Source organism: Letharia columbiana (genome assembly GCF_014066305.1).
Source record: "Letharia columbiana isolate WasteWater2 chromosome Unknown Sc0000012_s0, whole genome shotgun sequence".
Classification (NCBI taxonomy): domain Eukaryota; kingdom Fungi; phylum Ascomycota; class Lecanoromycetes; order Lecanorales; family Parmeliaceae; genus Letharia; species Letharia columbiana.
Window position 1 is genome coordinate 522,591 of NW_023501050.1, and position 17,092 is coordinate 539,682.

Here is a 17,092-nt window from a genome sequence, read left to right on the forward strand (position 1 = left end):
CCTGAGACCAGGGAATCTGCTCTCGGCAATGCAATTCTGCTCAGAGTGATGAAGGGAAGGAATGAGAGGCTGATGAATGAGATGGTAGCACAGGGACAATTAAAGAGAGAAGAAGGATTATTCTGGGAAAGAAATAAAATAATCATAATCATAATAATGAAAGGCTTTCACAGGTGCACTACCTTAGTGGCAGCCAGCTGCGGGGGTGGTGCACGTAAGGTAAGGTAGGAACTGGGAAGAGAGGGCAGGCTAAAGAGGGGGGGGACCTGCCTAGACTTTGGGGGCGATCCTTACGCTACCTGAGCCGCTAACTGGTGGTTACTTAGGTAGGGTCAGCAGATGCTCCGAGCCCAATCACGCGCTGCTACTCCTATCAATTGCGCAAGAACCATGGCAATCTTCAATTCCTCCAATGCGGGACATCCCTCCTTCCCAACGCTTTGAATGGTCACGATACTTGCTCACGATTCGAATCATACCTAATCATAATCATCATTTATCATTATACTTGTACGTACGTTGTTCCAGTCCTTGTGTCATGTTACTTCTCTTCCACCACCATGTCATGTTCGTCCGAAGCACAAACCATTTCACCTCGGGTCCTGATGCCAAATCCCCATACCTAAATACGGTACCTGAGGCTAGAACATGATCTGCCTAGCCCGACTTAGCCAGAGCGCCCCACGCTGATCACTCCTCCGTCCTCACAAGTGTCCTGTCTAATGCGGGCAACCCGAAGCTCAAACGGGGAACTCCAATGAAATCCATCTCATCGTAGTCGTGCCATCCTCCTGCTTGTTGCACGTTTCGCTTCATCAGCATTATTTTTCTCCGTAAAATCTCCCAATATATGTCTCGATTCAACGCTCTCCACGAAGAATGCTAGGGAGCACGGCCCACAAGTCAAAACGTGTTGACCAACAAAATCGATTTTAAGGGTGGGTGCTCTCCGCGATTCCTCGGTCACGATGCACGCCATCGCAAGCCATCGCGCTATCGAGTGGAGATCCAATCGCAGCCTCCGAAGCGTCTCGCCGTTTTAGCCCTAGATCACGTTCCCTCCTTCCCGTAGATTCCACACTGGGAATCATGATACCACCCTTCAGCAAAGCTCAAGGCTGTGTGGAAATTATGGTGCGCGCTGTGTGGTGGTGAGTGTGGCAGTCGAACATATATGCAGTAGTATCCGTTAGACAGCAAGATCGAAGCAAATGAACGACGACCCGAGAGACCCATTAGACGTTGCTCAAATAGATAGCGGACGCAATCTCGGCCGAGTTGCTTCGTGATTTATAGTATATTGGAGGACGTATTGAGTCCGCGGCCTTCATCGGTCATTTCCGGCTTTGGCCTCTTCATTCGGAATATTCAGTGACGAATCTATCGCTGTATTGAAGTTGTTGCTGACACGATTTCCGGAAATCGGATTCTGCAAAGTCCCGTTCGTGAGGACCTTCTGGTCGACGGAGATGACATTGGTGGGCCATTGGACGAAGTAGAGCCAATTCTCGTCGAGTTCGCGGTGGATGTTATCGATGATATGCATTGCCCATCCTCTCATCCACCAGTAGTCATCAAGATGGTGGAGAATGACACAGTAGTGAGCCAGTATGACGAGTGCCTCTGGCCTCTTCTCGTTTAACATCATTATATACTCCTGCGGTATCATGACCGGCCATAAGAACGCTATAGAAACTTCACATTCGTAAGGGGGCCTGTTGTTCATCCTTACAAACGAGACTCTGAGCGTTTCAAGAGCGGCTTTGTAGGCGTTGACCGCCTCGGGTCCACCGGAAGCGCGATCGCACATGTCCGCAAGGTGTGTGAGTTGCTCACTCAGAACACTCGGTAGCTCGGTCTGAGGCGGCTCCTGGATGTGGTCATGAAGAAGGCCACTTAGCCGACCGTTCTTGATCCAGGGCCAAACGGACATGATAATCGAGTTGACGCCACGGATAAGTGGAAGCCATTCATCAGAATCTTGACCCTTATAGCTGAACATGCCGAGGCTGTGAGAAGCCTTGGGAGACTCGAAGCCGTAAACCACTATCAGTGAAGAGAGTGCAAGGAAAGCATCGCAGTTCGATTCGTCCATGTTTGTCATGATCTTCCGGAAAGAACTTAGCGCAGCGTCTTGCTGCTTGGCGGCTACATGACCCCAATCAGTCTGTCTGTCCGGTCTCAGACAGCCAAGGTGAAGTGCAGATATGGCCAGTATACCTCGCATCAGGAAGTCGTGTTGAAAAGCTACCTGGGGAACAGTGACCCTCCATAGTTCGTGGGATTCAGGCCGGTCCGAAAGGGTGTAGCAGGTTTCGGTGGTAAAGTGATGTAAAAGCTCGAGTTCCGCCATCTGTAGGGGCGGCAAATGGGATCTTGGACCATCGAATAGAGACTGCTGAGCCTGAAGCAGTGCAGGAGATTGGTCGGTCGAGCTGCCTTGCACCGACGGTACTGATTTGGCATCCGAATTACGGTGTCGAAGTTCTTGCGGCGAAGATGTTGAAGAGCTCTTAGGCGCGTGTGAGGAGAAGTCGCAGGTTATCGAGTGTTTCTCGCAGTTGGAGCATCGAGGTCTTATTTCGTCACACTGACAGCAGCAAAGATTATAAAGTGTTAGTAACGACAATCGTAGACACTTTTGCAAGGTACGATCAAACATAAGAGAGCCGGGAAGATTGGGGCAATGGGATTGCTTTTACCTTAATTCGCCTCTTCTTGCAATTAGCACAACCATTGCGGCTTTTAGGATGGCTCTTTCGTGAAACCATGCTTGAGAATGTGAAACTCTTTCGCTGAGACTTGATGGGGAATAACAAAGGTAGTCAAACCAGATATTCTAAAAGGATGGGGAGATTTCAGGAGGTGAGGGAGTAAGGTCCTGAGTCTGCTACGTCTTTGACCAGTGAATGAGATCAGATATTAGAGTCATCGAATCTTGCATGAACTCGGAAAAGTAATATACCAATGAAGAAGGTGGTTGGCAAAACGAGCAAGCGGAGAACAGTGGTAACGGCTCTCTTTGGTTCTCGGAGTCTTCCGCCCTTTGGCAATCCAGAGATCTGGGTCAGTTGACTGGGTTAATATGTACAAATATGGAGATTCTCGGGAAACACTCTACCAATGCGAAAGAGAGATGCGAGGATGTAGTGGCGACCAACGACGGATATTTTCTGCCGCGACTGTCCTATCGGTAAACGGCCTTGGCAACGTTCCCCACGCGCTGCAGCGCAAGGTGACGTTTATACCATATCCGGACCCTAGAAATTCTTCCAATGCATGATGGAATATCAAAAGGTCGGAAGAGGAGGAGCTGGCAACTTTTACACTCCACAAGACGTGGAGAAGGCTTCCAAAGAGACTAGTAAGGTGAGAAAACTCGTCGCCGTTTCACCACGCCGCGTTGACGACTTTCCAGGACGTCGAAGCCCAGCGCAATGCTGCCAGTGGAGGAATCGAAGATCTAGAGAGTCAGGGTCGCAGATTCTCAACATCTGGTCGTGGTGGTGCTGGAAATTTTACGACGAGAGATATGCTAGCAGCAGGCACTACTGCGAATATTGATGTCACTCCATCGATGCAGGAAAACAAGCCTCCAGAGCTAGGACACTATGGTCGAGGAGGGGCTGGTAATTACAGAACTCCAGAACCTGAGAAAAGAAGAGGAGAAAAAGATACATCGGAGGCTCGGGAGAAGGATGTAGAGATTGGATTGACGGAGCCTGAAAAAGCACATCTAGGGAAAGGAGGGTTCGATTGTGATGCCCACAATTAGCATCCTAGACAGAACATTTCTATCGTTCTCCGAACGCCACGCTTTGAAATTAGTATCGTAGAGGATCAAGCACCAGCACTTCAGTCTACATCCATATTGTCCTCCATGCCACCCCCAACCTTCATCCTCTGCTTCACCTTCTTCTTCTCTTTCACCTTTTGCACCGGAACCTCCATCGCCTCGACTTCCAACGGCTCTTCCATCTCTGCAGCCATTGTCTCGCTTGCTCTTTGCCGTGGCAATAGATGTTCGTTCTCAGCCACCAACTTCCTGTTCCTAGCCCTCACCCTCTCTTTATTACCAGCCATGCGGTTCTTGAAGAAGACTCTCTCCCTCCTTGCCCGGATCTCCGAGACTCGTTGCATAGCCTTGAGCGTTGCAGACACAAGGTTGCGATCGTAGCGAACAGGGATGTTGCGGCGAGCAGCAAATTGAAGGGTGGTGTCGACGGTCATTTCCTTGCCAACAGATTTCTGGCGGTAAGGTCAGCTGCTTTTCATGTAAATGAATTGGGACAGGAATCAAGGTTACACGAAACGCCTTGGTCCACTTCAGCTTCCTTGGGTTGCGCTTCATCTTGAACTGTGGGGGTACTTAGCAGGTAAGCAGATTCGTGCTGATGGGCTAATATACGTTCTTGTGGCATTTTGCTATCAAGTGTGTCAGCTGGGCTCGACTTCGTCATGCTTCACACAAGGAGAGGATCAATGAGACTGTACATCTGCAGAATTTGAATTGCTTGGCGTCATTGCGCACGAAGGTTATACCTGCCCCTGTCAGCTCCGAAGGAATCCAGAGAAGAAGACGGCAGATGTACCCTTCTACGCAGATACAGGAGTTAGCATTGATTCCTTGAGGCTAGGAGTGAAGTTGCAAGACAGATTTCGCGAGTAAGAAGGTCCTCGAAGCATATATTATGACTCCAAACAGGGACGTTCATGTCAGAACTTTGCGTACCGAGGGATAGATAGGCTGCGAACAGAAGTAACCTAACGTACGTATTAGTACCATCTCTATAACTCTCATATAGGAGGAGCACTGACAGATTTCGACCCTCATCTTTGCGTCGCTGTGGATTTATGAGAAATATGGAGGCAGATACTGGAAAGTTCGTGCGAATATCTTCAAGACCGGGAGCGGAAGATATTGAAGCCCGACGCTAGCTTCTTTGAAGCTAGTCTATCATTTGCGGGCAAATCCGACATCGCCGCTCTCTTGAACCAGGTCCTTTCCACTACTGTTCTGGATGTCGAGCTTGGTGATGCAGTGACCTCTCCGATCTTAAAACCACATTAAAACTAGTGGCTTCCGAAGAAAAGCCCCGCTCAAGCATGGCGACGGTGATAGGAGTGGGAGTAGGAGTTGCTGCTGCTGCGTTCTTAGTAAGCCTCATCCACCTCTTGCGGTAGCGAGCTATCTAGTGACAAGAATGCGCAGGGGCGAGCGGGCCTAGTAGCGTTCAGAAAATATCGCGGTGGAGCAGCAGGCGCGCGCGCTTTGGGCAAGGCTTACTACAAAGGCGGCTTTGAGCCTAGGATGAATAGAAGGGAGGCGTCGTTGATATTACAGCTCAAGTACGATGCTTTGCATAGCAAGACATACACTGATGGATAGCTGACTTTTTGGTGAACAGTGAGCGCATGCTTACAAAAGAGAAAATACGGAAAAATCATCGACAACTTATGCTGCTGAACCATCCAGATAGAGGGGGAAGTCCGTATTTGGCTACGAAAGTGAATGAGGCGAAAGAGTTGCTGGAGAAGAGTTCGGGACATTTATGAGATACGCGATTTGGGTCGTAACATATGAGTTGCTGCATAGCGTGGAGTTGATTTTGCCAGTGACACTTTGTTGGCGGCTTTGAGCACGACGACAAGGCGGCTTCGACCGATTATATCTGATCAGGGATCTCATTAATGGAGTTGCTGGGGCTTACGGGAGGCGACTTGGAGAGCATCTATGGATATATCCCGGGGATTAGAGTTCAAAATGTCTCCCCTCCTAAAACCAAAATCACGTTTCGCGTTCGCTTCCTTCTCACCATTTCCCTGTGTTCCACCAAATTGCTTGAAACCGCAATAGCAGTGGCAGTGGAGCTGGTGAAGGAATGGCGCGGGAAACGATGACTCTAGCCGACCTTGACGGCTCAACAAGGATGCGAGGTGTCAACAGTCCACAATCGACCTTTGTGGCTACTTCTCTTGACCCCTTTTGGTGATCAGTCGAAATCACTGGAGCATCGGGGCTTCTCTGTCCTGTGCAGACTCACACGTCATTACAATTTCCCCGTCTTCTCCACAAATATCGCAATCACTTTTGTAAGTTCCCTTCTCCATTCCATTGGTAATCCATGGCCCCTTCCCTCCGCCACACACCGCGTCACACCGTTCTCCTCTCCACCAAGCTCCTTCACCAACAAATCGCCGTGCGGCTGCGTGATCATTCGATCTTCTGTCCCATGGATTACCAGAATTCTGTTTCTCCCCACTTGATCCCCTAATTGTTTCAGCTGCGCTGCGCTCTTGTGATGCCAATTGACGGCTATTGCTTGAAGAATGAAGCCCCTTTTCGTGAAACCCTCGACATTTTGTCGTTTTGCCAGTTCTTGGGCAGCCCAGCGGTCGCCGTTCGTGGGAAAATGGCCTTCTGCGTCTGTTTCGTTGAGCCAGGGCTGACTGAATGTGCGTGCTTTTATGGAGTCGAGTTGAACGTCTATGGCTTTTGGTAAACTAAATGGCAAGTTTGAGTGATTAGGCATCTGCTACAACGGACTAAAAGGAAAGGGTGGCGAACAACATAGTTACTCTATCTCTGAGGTTTTGTAACCAGCCCTAGAAGTTTCAGCGTTGTTGAGGCCTGGGAGAGGGGTTACTGACCACTGTACTAAATAGTCTTGGTGCAGTCGATATCAGAATTAACGATGCTATCCTCTCAGGCACCATCAAAGCCTACATCTGGGCTCAGCAAGGAGCTTTCCTTATTAAACTGGAATGAAAACATTACAAGCTCCTGACCAATCATACCACCCAAGCTAGTTCCAATAACATGCAATTGACGTTGAGATGTCCATCCAACATGATCGATGAGCTCCAAAGTATCTTTTGCCATTTCAGAAGTAGAGTAACGCACTAGCGGTTTGCCAGATTCTCCAACGCCTCTGTTGTCAAAGATCAAACAGGAATACTTCGTGCTCTGATCTCGATTCGTGTTTTGACCATGGCCAAAGTCTTTGGTTTGCCGTTGCCATGTCGTCTTGAAGTTTGCTAGACCCATAATCCACTAGCAATTGTATCAATCTCCGAGGAAAAAATTCTATTCAAATCGTCTGCCACTCGACAATGCAATCTCTACGTTGGTACCAACACCCTTCGACGCAGAAGAGCGCAGGGCTCTTTCTGCTTTGATGGAGAAGTGATGAGAAGACGTAGTACCCACCACAAGCTTCGTCGGACCATTGCCATGAATCTGATAGGATATCTGTATAGGCCCACCGCGACCCTCTGCAACGGCAATTTTCCCCTTTTTCGCTGGCTCTAGAGCCCATGTCACATGTTGGAATTCAGGATGCTTCACGAGCTCGGCTGCGCTGAGAGGTGGCCTTCCGAATGTCAATTCCTCCCCGTCCAATTACCGGCGTCCTCCTTTGCATAATGCATTTATGACTTACATTGTCTTATCAGGTGGTGGTCTAGAGGATCTGACACTGTGTACTAGTACTACTCATTCTGTTTCCTATGTCGGCAGCACTCGTCAGAATTTTGAACCCCGAGATGCGACCTTCTTGTGACCGACTTATCGCCGCCCAGATAGAGTATGGCTTATGGAAAGATAGAAGAAGAGACTCTAAGCTACTCAACTATACCTATTCATTATGGAAGCTTCAGCGCAGGTTCCGTGGTGATAGTTAAATGCGAAGAGAGGAATTTAAGCGAGGCTCAGGGTTCAAAGCGAGCCGCGATTGTCGATCATCCTTTGGGCGCGCTTACTGATCATACTCTATTGTGCACGACGCATCATTGCAGCCTACTTTACATGAGTGACATCCTCGCATGTTGTACTTATTTTCTGTCCCATATCAACAACGCTCCAACCAATCATGATAGAGTGACGAACCCTTCAGTCTCACCGTTCTCGCTTTGTAATCTATCACCCACGACAGCTCCGCACTGACCTGCTTGGCAGTCAGCAGAGAGAAAATGTCCTCGCCTTAACCGCAACTCCTATTCTCCACTCCTATCCTATCTCGACTCTTCATAGCCTCACAATACCATTATGGATCAGTACCAACAGCCCCACCATCAGCGCGACTCCTTTGATCTCCCTCCTCTCACAAACCCCCCCCCTCAATACTTCGGTGGGAACGAGAGCAACGACTCGCCAACGGTGCCCAGTTTCGACTTCGCAGACGGTGATGGGCAGGATCACGATGGAGGTCATGACGAGAGTAACGACGCGAAGAGAAGGAGGATAGCTCGAGTGTGTACTTGGCCCCTACTACCAATCTGTCGACCGAGGGCATTGACAATGGTGTCAGGCGTGTGATATGTGCCGAAAGAAGAAAATAAAGTGTGATGGGAAGATGCCGGCATGCTCACACTGTCTCAACTACAAAACAGAGTGTATCTTCACTCAGGTGGAGAAGAAGCGCAATCCCCCCAAAGGGTACGTGGTCCACTTTAATTGCTGGCTTCCTGGACGCTGATCAAAGTGCAGCGCAAAGTACATCGAAGGATTAGAGAACCGTCTTGGTCGGATGGAGTCTCTACTGAAGCTCTCCGGGATACTCAACGAAGAGAGTGAAGATGTGCCTGATCTAGAGAAAATGAAGGAAAGGTTCTTAGCAAATAAGGCAATGGATGATGGGCCTGATCCAGGTACGCTAGAGAAAAGGTTGGCACACAAGACTTTCAGCCAAAGCAGTGGTGATACACCGACAAGGACCCCGGATGTATCCTCCAAATCTGGGAGTCAGCCGCGAACCTTCGATTCCCCACGCCACACCCCCCAAACGGACAGATTGCCAACATCACGAGAATCTGTAGCCTCTTCTGCAGAACCACCAAAAGAAAATGGGGAGCCGGTTGAGGAGTTATCAGATATGATGTGCTCGCTAGTCACAAATAACTGTGGTGAAACAAGATATATCGGTAGGACCTTGGTTTCGCCAGCCATAGATTGCCACTTACATGTCACAGGATCTTCCTCTGGCTTCTCCATTTTCTCCCCTAAAGGCATACAATGGGTCAACGAAAAGACTGGGGATAGCTCCTTTCAAGACATGATAGCCTCGGCGGATGTGAACGAGGTCAAATGGAATTTTTGGAAGCCTGAGGTCTTCAATGATTTATTCGAGAAAAGGGCGTTCGTTCCACTGCCGCCAGAACACGAGGCACTGTCCTTGCTCAAAGATTTTTTCGGGAACTTCAATTGCATGTTTCCGCTTTTCCACGAACCAACATTCATGCACTTGGTAAGAAAACACTATTCACGAAATCCTTACGAAGGATCAGGGTGGTGGGCTAGTCTTAACGTTGCTCTGGCTATCGGGCATCGACTACGAATAATGAGCAACATGGTGCCACAAGAGGACGATCAGAAGGCGTGGGGCTATCTGAAGAACGCAATGGGACAACTCACCGAGCTTACAATGCGGAATACAGATCTTCTCAGTGTGCAAGCTCTCCTTGGCATGGTACAATTCATCGTAGACATTACAAATTTACGTCGCTGACCCGAAGTACGCAGGCTCTCTTCCTAATGGGCACTCCGAATCCTCAACCTTCTTTTTTCCTGGTCGCCGCCGCAATTCGGCTAGCGAATAGCATAGGCCTGCACAAGCGCGGCTCAGGCTTCAATCTGAATTCAGTCGAGATCGAGCAACGGAAACGGGTATTCTGGATTGCCTACCTCCTCGATAAGGAGTAAGCTTAGCAGAGTGTAATTGATCTCTCATGACTAACGTGAACCAGTATCTGCTTGAGATCGGGTCGACCGCCAGCGCAAGATGACGATGACATGAATGTTGATTTGCCGACAGTCGACCCCGCTGACAATATTGGAAACATACCTTTGGCGGACGGCAAGGGAAAAGCTAATCTTTTCAGGTTCATGTGCACCTTTGCCGTCATTGAGAGCAAGGTTTACAAGCAATTGTACTCTACGAAAGCTTCAAAACAGTCTGACGGTGCTCTACTGAACACTATTGGCGAACTCGACAAAGAACTCGAAGAGTGGAAAGACAGCATACCCCTTGATTTCCGACCAGAGCACGAGATCAAAGCATCTCACACTCCGTTGATCCTCCACGTTGTTGTCCTCCACTTCGCCTACTACAATTGCTTGACGACCATCCATCGCATGTCCGTCCACCACGGATATTGGACGAGCCGGCTATCGAATTACGCAATTCAAGGCTTGAATGCTAGGCCACTAAATCCGAGAGTATTTTCGTCAGCAGCCTTGTGCGTACAAGCTGCAAGGGCTTCCATCCACCTCATACGATACATTCCCAAGGGTGACTACTCTTGCGTCTGGTGAGTCTCGAACACCAAGTCAAAGTTCGTCCAGCTTGCTGATATTCTTCCAGGTTAATACTTTACTTTCCCGTCTCAGCACTGGTCACTCTCTTCGCAAATATTCTCCAAAATCCTCAAGACGCCCGCACCCGCTCTGATGTCAAATTAATGAACCAAGTCGTGAACTTTCTCTCCCTCCTTGCCGTTACCGAAGAACAAGGCGGAGTCAAACGTATGCTAGGCGTATGTGCCGAGTTTGAGCGTATTGCCCGTGTTGTCCTTGAGAGAAGCGACAAGGAATCTCACTCTCGCCGAAAACGAAGAAGCAGCAAGATCAATGACGATGACCCAGCACAAAACACTCAACAAATTCCACAGAAACGCAACGCGCCACAAACACCGCAATCAAATAACGCGCCTACACCCCAGAGCGTCTTCACCCCTGGCTTCAACGGCGATCTAAATAGCCAATCCTTGAACCCTAATCCGCAGGGCTTCTCCCCTAGCTTCTCAGACATGAATCTTCCCGTCGATTTCTCAGGCGCTGACTTCCCTAATATAACGTCGCCCTCGAACGGCATGAATGGGTACCAAGACATCAATATGGATGGGCAGCAGTATACTGGTGATCCATTCAATATGGGCTCGTTTCAGCAGCCCTTCGTGCCGCAGGATTTGTGGCAGATGCCGATGACGCTCGAGTGGGACATGGCGCAGCTGGGCGAGATGAACGGATTTGCGACTTTTGACCCTGACCAGGGGCAGCACCCGGACGAAATGCATGGCATGAGTGGCCAGTGACCCATGTAAAGGACTGCGGAGGTTAATGCATCTCATAATAGTAATGGAGGACACCAGCTTCAGGCACTATAGGGTGCCAAAGCTTCATTCCTCCGACTTACATAATTCGTGTTCATATGGCTCAACTGTACCTAAGTCTGAGGATATAGAGCGCCTTGCATTGTATGTATGATTCGACCGTTGAACATACTTTAATACAGCGACGGATCACCCCTACCTCTCATACTCCGAAAGCCATTCACTCCCTTGATCACCTCTTCCCTCGTATCCAACCCAGAACCCTCCCTCTTCCGTCAAATTCGGCTTCCAAGAACCCGTGCCCCGGGGCCACTTCCATCGCCCCACATGATTTCCCCATTGATGTACATAGGTCACTGACTCAAGATTCTCGCCCGGGCTCTCAGATCATCCAGCCGACGGAATGTTATCAAGGCACCTCACCTCACCGAGCCGGTTCGAGCCGGGTTCGAGATGCGTCATCGTGCGTGCCTTTTTACGTATCGTGCGCACGGATCCACCGTTTGGATTTCTGTCCCAGGTACGGCATCCCCGTCCCGTAGCCGGGAGAGGAGACGACGGGCATTGCAGCGTCGTATGACCGAGAAAGAAGAGAGGAGAGGGGGGAAGCTAGCTGTATTTTGGTTGGTTGCTTGGTTGGTTGATTGGGTGATGGAGCTACGGCTTCGAGCGTGACGCCGCCGCTATTGAGTGGGATACGTATGGTCTCGACGCAGATGATGGGATGAATACCTGGCCGGGATCCGTCACTACAATGGATGAATGAATGAATGAATGCTCGCACTCAGCCCGTGCCGACGTCGGCGATGCTGAATCGTTCCGTGCGACCGGTCCTCTTCGAATCCCAAAGCCGGATGCGTTCTCGGCGCCCGTCATCTGGGGACCTTGTTCTCGAGGCTGGGATTGAACGACTTGGGCACCGGGGTAGAGTACCTTTCCGTGCGTTGAGGTCGCGGGACCGAGGTGTGGGTCGCAGGTCCTTGCTTGGTTGATGGCAGCGGGCTGCAAGGGCGCAGTGGTAGTGTGGGCGGCGATCGTTGATTGTCGTTGCGATTGCGGGGGGAAGAGATGGCGGACGATGTTTTTTTTTTTAGGGGGGGGGGTTGGGGGGGCAACCTGATGGTTGTGGGGTTGAACTCTGTCGAGGCGGTTGGAATCTTGGAAGAGAGAGAGTTTCGACAAGGGATGGTCGGGGTCGACAGGGCTGTTTCTGGCTTTGGTGGACTGTAGCTTCTTGACGATGGTTTTTTTTTTTTGCTGAGCGAACCTTTACTGTAATCATAGCCTTCGGCTTCCGGGAAGCCGACGACAGAGGAGGAGATGTTGATGTCTTTGATGAGGTCAAATGTCTCTGGCGTGATGGTCCATTCCCTGGGATCTTTGACTTCTTTGATCAGGTTAAGAGCTTCCTGTGGGGTTGAATTTTTGGTTTCTTCGAAGTTCCTGTCTCTGGTGAGGTCCAGTGCCTTTCCGGAGAGCGGCGTGAATTTCCATTCCTTCATTCTTTGGTCGAAATTAATAAAGTGGGAGGGAGCTGAGAAAAGGAGAATACTTGGTTTGATCGACTGTGATGAGCTCGGAGGGACCTGTAGATTGAAGGTATTCGCAGAGTAAAAAACTTCCCTGACCTCCGTATTCACGACTTTTGTCGTATGCAGGGTGGCAATATCCAGGGGAGGGAGATATCTGCAGCTTGCGACCGCAAGCTCTGGATGATGTCAAGTAAAGGAGACTTCCCAGTCTTTGCGAAGCCAGGAGGGCCCAGCAAGGAGTAGGCAATAGAGGTGGAGCCGGATCTCTGGCGGAATTATGAAAGGGGAAAGGAAAGTAGAGATAGTTCTGGGGCATAGAATGGGGAAGAGAGGGAAGCTTTGTCAAGAAGCTTCAATGAAAGAGTGTGTTCGAGGATCTGTTGACGAGGTGCGATGCGAAGAGGGATCCCGCGTAGAGTGAGTAGAAGAGGGAGGAGGTTTGTCAAGAGTCTTCATCGTAATGAGGGTTTCTGAAGGATTAGCGGGGAATTTTCAAGCTAATGGGTGAACAGGCCACAGCGAGAGAAACAATAAGAGCAAGAACATTTGCTTGGAGTATGGGTTCGGAGAGTGGTGCGAGAGAGTGTTGCTCCACCAGCTCGACAGTGGGAGATGGATGAAGTGTTAAGAATGGCTCCGTTGTACAAGGCGGCGACTCACCTGGCATGATCTATGCCGGAAAGTCGACACATTCAATAGGCTTGCCCCGTGGCAGTTGTAGGGATTGGATGTCACGGACCAGTTTTTTTTTACAAGATGCTGACCGCAGGTAACCTTGACAAAGCTGCTGGCACTCTCTTTAACACAGCTGGTTATTGTGATGCAGTTTCGTAGCATGGTACTCTACAAAGCGTGATAAAAGGCTGTTCGAGGAATGTAGAAATGAAATCCATGTCACGTTGACATGACCGGAGCCATTTCCATGGTGCCTTGCTCATCATTGTACGTTTAATACCAGTCTTCTCCTACCGGGCCTAGACCTGACAAGACCATCTCGTGAGCCTTGAACACCGCGAGGACAATGCACGCGACGCGACGTTGTCGACGGACAATACCTTTTATTATCAATGGCTTTCGAGGCTCAAATTGCAAAGCTGTTGTACCATACTCTTTGTAGTCGAAAAGAATAGTTGGAATGGCGTTCTGATAGGCTGTTTGATTCCTGCGCTATTGTTTGAGCGCTTGCATTAGTTCAGGGGTAATCGTCATGTTGGCCTTAGCTAATTCAGGCTAGTCAAGGCTAGGACTTCGACTTCACGCTGCACTTTTCTCCGACAAATTTGGCATCCGTTCCAACAAAGACAGGGGACCCAGGGGACCCTGCTTCTTATTGTACATATGCAGATGCAGACATGCAGCTGCTGCAATCCGTCATGTTTCACCGCTCTTACACGGCGAAGCAGTATGATTGTGACAGTAACAATAAATATCGTAAGCTGTTGTTGCAAGGCCAAGAGTCAACATGTTTCTTACTCGACCAGACGCGAGATGGTTGAAACTTTTTCCCTCTCAAATGAGTCCGATTCAGCCAATCAGCCAATCAGCCAATGACCGCGTACCTGCAGGAAATGACGGTACTAAGCATGGATCTTCGTTCCCTGCTAATCAAATCTCGCAATGGTGGAGCCGACGTGCATGCAATTTGCGCCGTGCCTAACTTTGTTCCTGGATCCCCTATTACCGATCATCACCTGCAATTTCACTCTTCCTATAAGGATCACTCTTACCGCCGCACAGCCTTGAATTTTCTTTCTTTCTTCTTTTATCCAACTTCTGTCTCTTCAAACAAATTATCTGCTCTTTGCCAGCTTTCAGACTTCGGTCATCCACTCTCTTTAACCAAAGACTAAAATACTACACGCTCTCTAATAACTTACCACTTTCTCACTCTCTCAATTACCCCTTCTTTCCCCCCAAAAAACCTCAACACATTTAAATATCACTCAAAATGCGTTACTCATTCGCTCTCGCTGCCTTGAGCGCTGCCTCCGCCGTCATGGCTGGTATGGCCAACGAACTCTCGGACGGCCAGGTCCAAGAGCAGGTCTCCGCATCATCAGCACCGACTCCGGCTGCTGAGGCCACCGCCTTCAGCACCATCGGTGAGATCCTCACCAGCTGTGCACCCACCGTCAAGAACTGCCCGGCTCACAAGACCCCGTCTGTTGTCCCAGTGCCCTTCGTCTCAAGCCCAACCCCAAGTCCCATCGAGGCTGGTGCATCTTCTACCTCCTTGGTCAGCCCTCCCGTTATTGCGACCCCGTCGCCATCCAGCCCAGTTGTCCCTGTCCCAGGACAGGCTGGCGCGACCGGCTCTCCTAAGGCCCCTGCTCCAGTCGTCCCAGTCCCAGCTGTTTCAAGCTCTCCAGCTGTCGCAGCCGAGGTTGGCGCATCCGCATGCCCAACCTGCCCATCTTGCACCCCAGTCACCATCTACTCCACCGTCACCGCTACCCCAACCCCCGCAGCAACTGGCTCAACTGGCTCTTCAAGCTCTGGCTCCGGCTCTCCATCCAGCGGCGAGTCAGGTTCCTCCGGCTCTGCAAGCTCTGGCTCTGGCTCTCCATCCAGCGGCGAGTCAGGTTCCTCCGGCTCTGCAAGCTCCGGCTCTGGCTCCCCATCCAACGGCGAGTCTGGTGCATCTGGATCCGCCTCGCCATCCGGCAAGCTTCCCCCGAGCCCAGGCTCCCCTGTCAGCGTTCCCGCTGGTGGAGCTGCTGGTGCCGCTGCCCCCTCTGGAACCGCTGCTGCCTCGACCGGAGCGTAAGTCATCTCCAAACTCCCTACCCACAAGACTTCTCCATCTAACAAGCACTCTAGTGTCAAGCCACCATCCGCGACCGGCTCCCCCATCGCCTTCAAGGGCGCCGCCAGCACCGTCGGCAGCTCAATCGCCGTCGCCGGTCTCGCCGCCTTCGCTGCCATCTTCCTCGCATAAATCCGTCATACATAAAAAGCATGTTCGTGATGCCTTTCGACCTATCGATACCCATGATGGAGAGAGAAGTGGACATGCGCGCATCGCAGATGACGAGGTCGTTGCTTTCTACAGACGGAGGAGTCTAGTTTCGGGTGCGGGAGAGACCACCGGCTGGCTCGAAAGCATGCTTGTCGCATTTAGCTAGTGGTGTAATCATTAATGGTGGTGCTTTTGACAATGGAAAATGAGAGACTTGGGGAAAGAAACAGAAAATTCTACCGTGTGTCACCCTGACTGATGCGTGCGAGCTCTGTATATACATACGAACTCAGTCGTGACCGCCCGAATTCCGCGCATCCCCCTTCTGTCCTTTGTCTCATCACATACGTCCCATCCCCTCCTCTTCCCCCAATCCCAGCTCCTGAACCCACATCGCACGTACATACATACCGGCGCAAATCGCGCGCTGGCAGTTACCCAATCAGGAACGGAAGAAGACGCGAGAATCCCACCACGTCTTGCTTGATTCCTTCCGATGCCCGCCCGATTTCCCTCGCACCTTCGCCGCGACCTACCTGCCTGCCTGCCTCTTGTTCGTTCATTCAACAATAGGTAGATAGGTGGTTAAATCCTCGGCGGTCAGGGTCACGGTCAAGAAGGCACGGAAGCGAACGACGATGATGATGAGGATGTTCTCAGGTACGTGCTCGGCTCATCGCTTTGGCCCCGGCTGCGACGTTTGTCTCCGACTTCGGAGATCTTGTTGTCATGTTTGATCGGGAAGAGGACGAGAGGAAGAGAGGAAGAGAGGAAGAGGAAGGAAGGAAGGAAGAGAGGAAGAGAGGAAGAGAGGAAGAGAGGAAGAGAGGAAGAGAGGAAGAGAGAGAGAGGAAGAGAGGAAGAGAGAGAGGAAGAGGAAGAGAGGAAGAGAGGAAGAGAGGAAGAGAGGAAGAGAGGAAGAGAAAGAGAGGAAGAGAGGAAGAGAGGAAGAGAGGAAGAGAGGAAGAGAGGAAGAGAGGAAGAGAGGAAGAGAGGAAGAGAGGAAGAGAGGAAGAGAGGAAGAGAGGAAGAGAGGAAGAGAGGAAGAGAGGGAGAGAGGAAGAGAAAGAACGAACGAACGAACGAACGAACAACGAGAAGAATAATCCATTGGCATCGCCGGCACGGGGTTCGCTCTTGGTCGATGGACGGGTGGATGGATGGGTGGGTGGGTGAGTGGATGGGTGCATTGGCTTTGGTATATACACTCTACATCCCCCCACGCAGGTAGCGGTGCGCAGGTGTGCAATGAAACATCAGAATATTGCGCCAGTGCGACAGAAAACCAAACGGAAGAAGGCGTGTCGGCTGCGACGGATATCTAATCTACCACCTACCTAGTCTCAGTAATTCAGACTCGCTTAGCGGGGTACCCTATGGCCAGCCCTACACTCGTTCCTCGCTTCGGGGGCCAATCATATCGCAAGCTCATTACGGCATACCCCCTTAGAGTCTGAGTAGGAAACCATGGAATCGCTTACATTGACCGTTA

General features: G+C 50.5%; 9 protein-coding genes across 9 annotated transcripts; 5 read left to right on the plus strand and 4 right to left on the minus strand.

The window, feature by feature from the left end:
* Nucleotides 1-1,327: 1,327 nt before the first annotated feature.
* HO173_004706 (uncharacterized protein) lies at nt 1,328-2,771 on the minus strand (the record flags this gene model as incomplete). The annotated part of the gene is made up of 2 exons (XM_037306628.1): nt 1,328-2,590; nt 2,703-2,771. The coding sequence occupies 2 exons, from the start codon at nt 2,769-2,771 to the stop codon at nt 1,328-1,330; spliced, it is 1,332 nt and encodes a 443-aa protein (XP_037166566.1).
* Nucleotides 2,772-3,279: 508 nt separating this feature from the next.
* HO173_004707 (uncharacterized protein) lies at nt 3,280-3,775 on the plus strand (the record flags this gene model as incomplete). Its single annotated transcript, XM_037306629.1, has 2 exons — nt 3,280-3,369; nt 3,419-3,775. 2 exons carry the CDS (start codon nt 3,280-3,282, stop codon nt 3,773-3,775), a joined length of 447 nt encoding a protein of 148 aa, XP_037166567.1.
* Nucleotides 3,776-3,855: 80 nt separating this feature from the next.
* HO173_004708 (uncharacterized protein) lies at nt 3,856-4,834 on the minus strand (the record flags this gene model as incomplete). Its single annotated transcript, XM_037306630.1, has 6 exons — nt 3,856-4,248; nt 4,307-4,357; nt 4,409-4,425; nt 4,495-4,596; nt 4,733-4,747; nt 4,819-4,834. The coding sequence occupies 6 exons, from the start codon at nt 4,832-4,834 to the stop codon at nt 3,856-3,858; spliced, it is 594 nt and encodes a 197-aa protein (XP_037166568.1).
* Nucleotides 4,835-5,106: 272 nt separating this feature from the next.
* HO173_004709 (uncharacterized protein) lies at nt 5,107-5,556 on the plus strand (the record flags this gene model as incomplete). The annotated part of the gene is made up of 3 exons (XM_037306631.1): nt 5,107-5,157; nt 5,213-5,349; nt 5,409-5,556. The coding sequence occupies 3 exons, from the start codon at nt 5,107-5,109 to the stop codon at nt 5,554-5,556; spliced, it is 336 nt and encodes a 111-aa protein (XP_037166569.1).
* Nucleotides 5,557-6,050: 494 nt separating this feature from the next.
* On the minus strand, nt 6,051-7,645 carry HO173_004710 (uncharacterized protein; the record flags this gene model as incomplete). Its single annotated transcript, XM_037306632.1, has 7 exons — nt 6,051-6,504; nt 6,569-6,606; nt 6,652-6,723; nt 6,779-7,054; nt 7,211-7,373; nt 7,443-7,472; nt 7,638-7,645. 7 exons carry the CDS (start codon nt 7,643-7,645, stop codon nt 6,051-6,053), a joined length of 1,041 nt encoding a protein of 346 aa, XP_037166570.1.
* A 402-nt stretch (nt 7,646-8,047) lies between these two features.
* On the plus strand, nt 8,048-11,091 carry HO173_004711 (uncharacterized protein; the record flags this gene model as incomplete). Its single annotated transcript, XM_037306633.1, has 7 exons — nt 8,048-8,251; nt 8,310-8,437; nt 8,489-8,922; nt 8,971-9,467; nt 9,521-9,696; nt 9,745-10,308; nt 10,362-11,091. The coding sequence occupies 7 exons, from the start codon at nt 8,048-8,050 to the stop codon at nt 11,089-11,091; spliced, it is 2,733 nt and encodes a 910-aa protein (XP_037166571.1).
* Nucleotides 11,092-11,584: 493 nt separating this feature from the next.
* On the minus strand, nt 11,585-12,611 carry HO173_004712 (uncharacterized protein; the record flags this gene model as incomplete). Its single annotated transcript, XM_037306634.1, has 2 exons — nt 11,585-11,841; nt 12,377-12,611. 2 exons carry the CDS (start codon nt 12,609-12,611, stop codon nt 11,585-11,587), a joined length of 492 nt encoding a protein of 163 aa, XP_037166572.1.
* A 1,978-nt stretch (nt 12,612-14,589) lies between these two features.
* Nucleotides 14,590-15,579, plus strand: HO173_004713 (uncharacterized protein; the record flags this gene model as incomplete). The annotated part of the gene is made up of 4 exons (XM_037306635.1): nt 14,590-14,743; nt 14,816-15,169; nt 15,224-15,404; nt 15,462-15,579. 4 exons carry the CDS (start codon nt 14,590-14,592, stop codon nt 15,577-15,579), a joined length of 807 nt encoding a protein of 268 aa, XP_037166573.1.
* A 750-nt stretch (nt 15,580-16,329) lies between these two features.
* HO173_004714 (uncharacterized protein) lies at nt 16,330-16,776 on the plus strand (the record flags this gene model as incomplete). Its single annotated transcript, XM_037306636.1, has 1 exon — nt 16,330-16,776. The coding sequence occupies one exon, from the start codon at nt 16,330-16,332 to the stop codon at nt 16,774-16,776; it is 447 nt and encodes a 148-aa protein (XP_037166574.1).
* Between the last annotated feature and the right edge of the window lie 316 nt (nt 16,777-17,092).